The sequence below is a fragment of the Durio zibethinus genome, chromosome 11 (genome assembly GCF_047325235.1).
Source record: "Durio zibethinus cultivar Kanyao isolate XHJ-2024 chromosome 11, ASM4732523v1, whole genome shotgun sequence".
Lineage (NCBI taxonomy): Eukaryota > Viridiplantae > Streptophyta > Magnoliopsida > Malvales > Malvaceae > Durio > Durio zibethinus.
Genome location: NC_143172.1, coordinates 21,510,986 through 21,520,726, shown reverse-complemented (window position 1 = coordinate 21,520,726; position 9,741 = coordinate 21,510,986). Strand labels below are relative to the sequence as shown.

Here is a 9,741-nt window from a genome sequence, read left to right as displayed (position 1 = left end):
TAGTTTTTTTCATTCTTTTGCTACTTATAAATCAGGACAGGAAAGCATGATTAAACTCTTAAAAAGTTGTGATAGACCTCGGCTTTAAACTGTAATACTAAGACTGAGCTATGCTTTTAAGTGTGGTAGCTAGTCTTGTGAACATAAGAGTTTCATTCGCCCTCTACATCATCATGTTAGTTTGGTAAAGCTCTAAATGATCAAAATGGTCAAAAGTATTATCATAGGTTTTCAAGGTCAACATTATGAATCCTTTTGGGGGCATGGTTTTGTCAATTTCCTTGGTAAATGGTGAGATCTTCAAAAATTTGAGTTCATCCTCAAATGCAACAACTTTTCCTTTTAACTCTTTCTCCATAGCTCGTATTCTAACTTTCAAATCTCTGTTCGATTGGGGCTCTAGGTTAGTTTACTGGTATTTTAAGGTGTGGCTTGTGTTGAGGCATGAGTTTGATAATAGCTAGCTAAAATAGTGGGTTCTTTTTCACATAAGGTTCACAGGGCTTTAATATCCACGTAGCTCAACTACCTTTTGGCTGATAGTCTTCCAAGAGTAACTAGGTTGGGTACTTTGGAGGTTTACATAGGTATGAGGCTTTGAATCATCTCCTTAAGGAACTGTAACTATTGGTTAAGGTTTGTAATTGCTCCATTGTAAGGCCTACCTGTATAGGCACAGGCCAGTATGTGGGTTAGTCAGTATGGGTTTTGGTTTTAGCTTAGGTAGCTAGTTTTCCTTCCTCAGAAACTTTTTTTCTGAGCGGCATGGTGCTTAGCTCAGTTAAATAATGAATAGCCCCTACCTTGCATATCAAATGTTTGTGTTGAACTTCGAGCTAAGAGGTAAAACCTTGAGACACAAAAGAGAAATAGAGTGGCTAAAGGCAAAGGCTATAAGTTTTCCTAACGTTTGCGCTCTAACACTTAAGTTAAAAGTCGGTTAAAGAAGGGATAAAAAAGAGAAAATATAAAAGTCAAAGAGTATGAGATGTCTAGATAATACTCGAATGGTTCTATTTATAGTTAAAGGTGAGGGATTTTAGGACAGCTTAGGTTACCCACAATCAATTTTATGGTCAAAGTGACCCGACAAGTTGAGTTAATGTAAACACTAATATGTACTCAAAAAGTGACAAATCAGTACAAAAAAAAGATCCTTGGGGTAGATGGATGAGGTGGCTGTGCGAACATAACACTCTATATGTCAAGTTAGCTCAAAAATCATAAATATCTTTGACTATTTGTTAATAACCTTTAATAGAAGAAAAAGATCATTTTATTTTTTAGACTTAAAATGACCTTAATACTATTCATTCAACTAATTTAGCATGTCAATTAACTAAATTATAACAAAAATCATCGTGGATATGTGGCAATCAAAGCAACTGAATAATGGACATTATTATAGCTAAAATAATCAAAGTCTAAAATCATTAAACTATTCTAATCAAAACCACAACCGCAATAGGTTGTTCCAAATAAATATTAACCTTATAGCCCACAAAGACAAGCCTAAAACCCTAACCCATCATATGTAGTTACAATCACAAACTTTTTGATGACAAATAGAAGAAATTTATTTAAAAATAATTTTTAAAAAATATTTTAAAAAATGCAAATAGAAGCTCTTTTACATTTTGAAAGAGCCACAAAATTTTTTATGGCAAAAGGAGTTGCTACATTAGTCAACACGTCAATCAGTCCCTAAATTTTATGCCACGTGTCACCGTGAGAGCGGATTGCGTTTTTCGTCTCCAATCATCTTCAACCTCTAATTTTATTTTCTTTGAATTTAGTCCTTAATTTTCAAACGTAAAATTCTACAAGCGTATAAGTTAAAAAAAAATGCAAATAATATATATCGATGAAAAGCTTATCATACAAAGATTCTAATGGTATATAAATCATACATCTAAAACATCCGAGATAAAGAGAAAAATTAGGTCCAAATTTTGGGTCTAACATTAAGGGTTCCATTTTTCTTCATGGACATATATCATATAAAGCTTAAAATTTTCGCATATCATTAGGCATATGCACGTGTCACGGGTCGAGACTTAAGCTCTGAACCTATGCGGCTCAAGGACCCGGGCATTCACCCTTCTGGCATCCCAGATCAACCTTCCTGCCACGGTTCACACCCTTGTGAGGTATTGTCCGCTCTGGCCCCCCTGGCCCCACGGTTTTGTCCTACAAAAGGCGCCTTACAAGGTTGAGGTGGTGTGAACCCTTTTATACCCCAGTGACCCTTCTATTATGTTTGATGTGGGATTCAAGACTCCTCTTTAGGTCCATGATATTCTCCCGCACCCAACCTCGTGACGCCCTCATCACGGAGGTCGACCACTCTACCTACCTCCCTCTAGGTGCTTGGCGTGGATCGAACGGTTTAAAGCTGGCTCTGATACCACTTGTCACGGGTCGAGACTTAAGCTCCGAACCCACGTGACTCCAGGACCCAGGAATTCATCCTTTCGGCGTCTCAGATCAGCCTTCCTATCATGGTTCACACCTTTGTGAGGTACTGTCCGCTCTGGCCCCCCTGACCTCACGATTTTATCCTATAAAAGGCGCCTCACAAGGTTGAGGTGGTGTGAACCCTTTTATAACCCAGTGACCCTCCTATTATGTTCAATGTGGGATTCAGGACTCCTCCTTAGGTCAATGAGTCAATGACACACGCATCATACCACGAAAAAATAGACTAATTTCATGCTTTTTTACATCCATCATTAACATGCAAAAAAAAAAAATTTACTGAAACTTGATTATTATAAATCAAATGCAAAATCAATGATATCAACAATTTCAACATGTTGCCAAAAAAAAAAACCAATTTCAACATGTTAAGCCACGCTTTTCAAAGACCAAAGCAGCACAAAAATGCTTGAGTGGACTTTGATACAATGATGGATCTTGATAATTGATTGGAGGAGTCAATTAATATTATACTAAATCTTAATTTTTTATATAACATATTTTTATTATATTAGTAATATATATAAATATATGGGATAAGATCAATTTACATTAATGTAAAGGTTTTTAATTTTACATTTTTTTAATCTTTGATTTTAATGTATAAATAAGTTTAAAAAATAGTTTAATTTCATCCTTTAATTCCATTAAAATCTATAGTTAAAAAATATATATATCATTAAAATTTTACATTAATGTAAGTTGATTTTTTTTCTAAATATATATATGCAAGTAATATACTAACAAAATATATAAATTTTCAAAATTATTAATTTTATCGATTAATAAATCAAAGTATAAAGAAACATAATATATTGAATAAATAACTTTACTTAAAATTTTAAGCAATTTTCTTTTAGAAAAAAGTACAAATAAATCCATTGTTAAATAAAATTTATTTTTCATTAAAATAAAAAAAAATAAAATATATCATTAAAAGAATAAACTTTGAAACTTTGATATTAGAAGTAAGGTTGTTTTTTCAACCTTTTATGAAGTGGTTTCAATATGGCTTTTGTGTTGAAAAAATTTGCATGAAAGCAAGTGAAAAAAAATTAATGAATAATTATATGAGTGGAATTATGGTTTTTGTGTTGAAAATATTTGCAAGAAAAAAATTTAAGGTAAAATTAAATGCGAAGAATTATATGGGAGGAATTGTAATCAACTAAAAAGCAAAAAATAAAATGTTTAGTATTAGATTGGAGACTTTAAAGATTTGTAAGCAATAATTAATTGATATAATAAATAAATAAATAGTAATATAATTTTAATACATCTTAAATTACAATGAATAAAACAAAATTATTAGATTACTTAAAAATAAATAAAATTAATAATTTTAGTTTGAAGTGACCATTTAATTTTATTATAATATTATATGTAAGAGGATTTTAAAATTTTGGGGGGCAAGTCCCCGCAACCTATACCTACCGCCCGCTCCTGTTTCAGTGTGTTTATCTTCTTTTATGGTGCAATGGCACGGTGATAAGTTATTTGGATACCATACTATCGATGCAATTGGATAAAAAGGATCTCATTGTGTTTCAAAATTTTCACTCCAAAACCCATTTCTCATAAAGGACCTTGCTTTTATTTTACTTTTGAAATTATAGTGCAATCAAGCTCCTTTCTCATTTTGTTCATTTTTTTTTTTATTTTTCAAACTTTATTTTGAATTAAAACTAATTATTATTTGGATATAAAAATAATAATTATCTTATAACTTATCATCAATTAATGTAAATATTTTATTATTAATTTTTTAAAAATATATAATCAACTTATTTATTAAATAAAATAATTATATAATAAATAAAAATTATATATAATTATATAAAAATAATTTTATTAAATTTCAATTATTTGTTAACTTTATAAATATTAAATATATTATAGAATTCATTGTATACCAATTTTAATATAATGTTGTTTATTTTTTCTTTTTCTTATATTTTATCTCACTATTACTGTTGCATCTACATCTAAATTTATATTTTATCATTTATTTTAATCTCACCATTATAATAATTAATCTCATTATTACAATAACTAATCTCACTACAATTATTATTTTCAATTTCATCGGCATCAATCTCATTATTAATCCAAACAAATCTTAAGTATTTTATCTCATTTTTCAAAAAATTAGTTAAGATTTAATTCTCAATTAAAGTATAAAAATAAAACTCCATATTTATCTTGGGTAAAAAAAAAGGAACTGAATCAATTATCTTTTCGTGCGTGAATTATCTTGAGAAGTCCAATAAGATTGGAAGCTCGCTGCCCCAAGAAGATTATATAAATTGAACTCCACAATGCTAAGAAGCAAATGTTGATTGATCATATGCTCAATATCTTACAGAAAGCAGCTAATGGGGACAAGTCCATCACAAGAAATAAAACTTTTTTACAAAGAAATTGTTCACAGAGAGTCTCACAAATACAAACTAAATTTGAGAAGGATTACAAATGAGAATTATAGTTGCTGGAACAGAGTTTGACGCATTAATTGGCAGCTTCCTCCGTTTATAGAAACACTTCGAACGGTCGCTTCCTTCCATTTAGCAACAATCCCTTCAATTTTGGCCCAAGCTTCAACGAACTGAAGGATAGCTGCACAAAATCAGCAATCAATGCTTCCCTAATTTCAAGCTCGGGTGATTTTGTTGGTAGTAGTTTCCTTCCCAACGGATATTAAGGGTTTTTTTTTTTTTTTGGTGCCAAATGGGACTTCCTTGTTGGTCTAACTAGGCCTTCTAATAGCTGACTTGGCCGTTTCTTTAGTCCTCTACCCATAAAAAAAAATGCTAAACCTGTCAATAAGTTTTGGTGGAGACATCTCAATTGTGCCACTTGCTAAATATTGACTGCTCTATCTAAACGCCATGTTATTTCTGAAACGTGTGCCCCTGTAATTTTTGGGTGTAAACAGAAACTAATAGCATAAAACAGAATGTAACTTTTAACAAATGGTAGGAAGTAAAAAAAAGCTCAAATATTGCACCACCCAAAGGCATCATATGAACTTGAAGCACAGGAACCTAAAATTCATAAAATGCACGAAGAAAGCAAATGTAACAAATATAAAACGAATAATAACCACAGCACAGGTGTTCGGACCCCCATACACACTTTCTAATTTCCTATACTAGAAAATTAGAGTGCTAAAGTCTAACCAAAAGATATTGTGAGTCAAGCAGAAGATTAGATTGATAAAACGGTAATACATTCATCCAAAAGACAATGAAAATACTAACACTTAACAACACTGAAGCTTTTTAAGACCATCAGCTCAACTTGTCATCTGCAGTAGCTTCATTTCTATAATGAAGTATAATAATACAAGCCTAGGAAGCAGGTGATATCAGGTTAGTGGCATAACTTGGCTTGAAGAAGCACTTCAATCTGTTCCATCTAAGTTCTATGAAACATATGCGAATTAGTTTCCACGCCTTGCATGTTAACTGCAGTACAAGCTAGTAATAAGTAAAATAATCCCATTCGTTAAAATCAGTGCAAAATGGGAAATTTGATGCGACAAAGCAGCCTCCACTTTTACTTCAATTTTTAGCCTGCCATATATTCCAATATCTTGAATTAGAAATTTCTTCCCGTAAATCTTGTAGTTTACATGTAGTTGAAGCAAAAACATAAACCATACAAGTTCATCATGTGCACAAAATATAACACAAATACCTTAACCTACATAATTTATGGACTTGCTCAACACCTAAAGGGGATAAGAGAGCTTGGGAGTTATTACAAAAAAAAAAAAAAAGTAAAACTCACTTCATCCTAGAAATATTACGCATTTCCAACTTAGAAAGATGAAAATCATTGGACAAACATATTCTTTCAAGACAGAAGTTCCTGGAAAACAATAAGACACACTTTGAACCATCAAGCACGAGAATCTTGTAGGTAAGCTGGCAGATTAATGGCAAAGCTAGGAAACAATGCCAAGCTTGACAACTTCACATCTGACATATCACAATCTCCCTCAAGTATTTGTTATACCTCCAACAAATTTTTTAACATCTAAGGTGTAACAAATTTGCCATTTTGGCAGCAATGCACCAGACTTTAACTCTTTGCCAGTTTGGCTTCCAAGTAGGAAAACTGGCTAGCCAAATCCTTTCTTTTTGGCTACTATCCCTAGACATGGGTCGAATTCTTCAAAGAAAACGACCTAAAGCTCTTCTAATGATAATCTAATGTCAAACAGATATTACAATATGTGCTACTTTCTGTATAAAGTCAAACACAGGCAGGCAACATGCGAGTTAGGAGATAATACCTTAAGCCGAGGGGACCGACGCACAAATGGCGATAAAATATCTGATTTGGCTACTTTGTTGGGATGTATATTGATTTCTCCATCGTGAACTTGATTTTCATTTATGTTGCCTGGAGAATTACTTCCGTGGTTGACTTTCTTGAATTGCCTATTTAATTCTCCAAGTGGGATATGATGCTCATTTTTCTTGGCAGAAGATTCACTTCTGTCAGTTGAAACTGACAAAGCTGGACCAGACATAGAGATTGTGGAATAGTCCTGATAAAAACTTGTGAATTGAGGCTGCAATCCTGGAGTCATAAATGATGGAAGAATTTTATTAAAATCAATGAGTCACAACTCAGATTCGAGAAGCCACATGGAAAGAATTTTTATTTTTGCTCCCACATTACTAGCAATAAAAGAAAAAGTCCTCATCAAACAGGAACCATGCCCTTGAAATTGAGTGTCAAATTTAAGCAACCAGCATGGAGGGTGAAAAGAATAAAATGAAATCATACCAAGTGCTGCTGCTTCTTGAAACTTTTCTCTCATGATTCTAACAAATTTGAATAAGCCATTCGTTCTGTTCAACTCATTAATCAACTCTTGGATGCCATTCAATTGTGGATCGCATTCCAACACTTACGATCATGAGGAAGAAATTAAATAAAGATGTTAGAATACGTACCCATTTTGAGTATAGCTAATACATAATGAGGACATTACTTACAGGAGTAGGCATCATTTGCAAGACGAATGGTAAAAGAATATTCTTGCTTTGGATTTTTTATGTTTATATTATTGAATGTGAATTTCACCCCTAGATAAACAAGAGAGCAAGTAAGAAAATAACAACAGGGGCAACAAAGGGAATTCTAAATCTCATGCAACCAAACTATCTCACTTACCATGACCACCTTCAATCTGAAAACCAAGAACCCAGTTGTACCATGAAATAGCTTCTTGAATTTCTCCATTTTCTTCAGTTTCATGCTTAGCCTCCTCTTCAGTTTTTGACAAAGCTGCAGATAACATCAAACATAGAAAAAGAAAGAATGCACAGAATAAGCAGTAAATTAGGAGACCCTAAACCCACAACATGAACTTGCAAAAATAATTAACAAATTTACAAGAAATAATTAAAAGGAAAACAGGAATTAACAACCCAAATATTGTTCAGGAAATAGTAAAAAAAAAAAGGAAAATTACATATATTCCAGTAAAGTAGAGCACAAACGAGAGTTTTCATGTTACTCCTTCGCATGGAGCAGGTTAATTGGACCATTTAAGGAGCATGATAATCCAAAATAACACCCTGAAATATTTGCCTTTGCCACTCATAGGTAGTACAGATTCAAACGACTCAGCACCTCACATAAGAAATCATAGGCAAGTGCATAAAGACAGTACAAATGTAGAAGTAAAATTTCTTAAAAAAAAAGAAGGAAAAAAAAGGTAAGTACATCAAGGAATGGAGACCTAGCAGTACGATTGGCATGGCAATATATCCATAGCAACCTATATCTAATTGGCTTCATCAAAATCAGAATGTATGAAATGCAGTAGCCATCATATTAGAACTCTCCCTAATAATATTCTCAAAGCTCTAGTCCAACATAACCACCCGAAAAAACAACAATGACAGTGCAACACAGGAAGCTCTAACATTCAAAATTTTAGACTGTAAAACTGCAAAATTATAGTACAAGAACCATAAATATCAACCCAACCATGCAACACATGAGCCATAAATATGAAACCATCGTGCAAGAGTAGATAATTACCTAGAGATTGTTGAGATATAATTGCTCCATACTCATCCCTCCTAGCCCTTTGAACTTGGACAGTTCTTTTAAGTTCTTCTACTCTAGCTTTTATAGCAGATATTGAGTCCCTGGTTGCCATCTGCTTTGCCTCTTTACGGGTCTTCGCTATATAGCAACATAATAAAAGAACACGTATAAACCATTTAGAAACTGCCATAACTTCTGCTTTCCAATTCATAATAAATTGATACAAATTCAAACCCAAAAAAAAGAGTTGCAAATAGCGGGAGCAATTACCTGCTAAAACCTTGACAAGCCCATCCTCGGCTTCTCTCAATTTAGCTTTCAGTTTTGCGAGTTTAGCTGTAAAACAGCATAACAAGAAAATCCCTGAATTCACTATCTAAACCCTAGTTCTTTCGGAAACCCTAATTTCACTCAATTTTAGTATATATGTTAGAGAGAGAGAGAGAGAGAGAGTCTAAACCCTAAAAATTATATATATATATATATATATATATCTATATAAGTGTGGTTACTGACCATGATTTTGGGCAGTATCCAGCGCCAGAGCCTTGATGGAATGAAGAGAAGTAGGAAACGACGCAGTAAAAGAATCTATCTTCTGTTGTTGGATCAGAACCTCCCTATCGCAGATCGTTCTCAGGGACTCCATTTTCGTCTTTGGAGATTGCTCTGTTTCGCTCTCCATTTGCGAGAGAGAGAAAAGAGACAGCGCTTTGATTTGAATGAAAAAGGGAATTGATTTTAGTTTTAGCCCGCCTTTTTTTAATTTTACTTTCAATTCTTTATAAATGGAGAGTAGCTTGGGATGAAAGAAGGACAGCAGATATTGGTTTTGAATTTTAACGGTTAAAGGATAAAAAAAATTTCATGAAATATAATTAAAAAATTATTTAAATTTTTATTTTTTTATTATAATTAATCAATCTTTTTAGTATTTATTTTTATTTAATTAAAATTTTATTTTATTAAAAAATTAATTTTTTAAATTTTTTAAATTAAAATTTTATATGATATCAATAAAATAAATAAATTAAGATAAAATTTTATGTAACATTAATAAAATATATAAAAATTTATCATATTGTATAATTAATATATGTAAAAATAAAATAAATATATTTTTTATTTTTTCTAAATTTCTCTCTTAGATTTTTTTAAAGGTATGACTATAGTTTAAGATTTATTTAA

General features: G+C 32.0%; 1 protein-coding gene across 3 annotated transcripts; it reads right to left on the bottom strand.

The window, feature by feature from the left end:
- Window positions 1–4,784: 4,784 nt before the first annotated feature.
- LOC111291020 (kinetochore protein) lies at window positions 4,785–9,355 on the bottom strand. Of its 3 annotated transcripts, none has more exons than XM_022882558.2 (8): window positions 9,070–9,340; window positions 8,824–8,889; window positions 8,545–8,691; window positions 7,669–7,782; window positions 7,491–7,580; window positions 7,279–7,401; window positions 6,779–7,068; window positions 4,785–5,094 (listed from the first exon to the last, which is right to left on the bottom strand). In XM_022882558.2, the coding sequence occupies exons 1-8, from the start codon at window positions 9,236–9,238 to the stop codon at window positions 5,008–5,010; spliced, it is 1,086 nt and encodes a 361-aa protein (XP_022738293.1). In that variant the 5' UTR covers window positions 9,239–9,340; the 3' UTR covers window positions 4,785–5,007. The 3 variants fall into 3 exon arrangements, with proteins under 3 accessions (XP_022738293.1, XP_022738294.1, XP_022738296.1); XM_022882559.2 differs by having other exon boundaries at window positions 4,785–5,390; window positions 9,070–9,339; XM_022882561.2 differs by lacking the exon at window positions 4,785–5,094 and adding an exon at window positions 5,667–6,053 and having other exon boundaries at window positions 9,070–9,355.
- Between the last annotated feature and the right edge of the window lie 386 nt (window positions 9,356–9,741).

Excerpts from the sequence above, each read along its gene's own strand:
- LOC111291020 (XM_022882558.2), bottom strand. The coding sequence starts at position 9,238 with ATGGAGAGCGAAACAGAGCAATCTCCAAAGACGAAAATGGAGTCCCTG. Across the intron at positions 8,692-8,823 it reads GCTTGTCAAGGTTTTAGCAG|CGAAGACCCGTAAAGAGGCA; the intron begins GTAATTGCTCCC and ends GTTGCTATATAG. Across the intron at positions 5,095-6,778 it reads GTCGGTCCCCTCGGCTTAAG|CTATCCTTCAGTTCGTTGAA; the intron begins GTATTATCTCCT and ends GATTTTGTGCAG.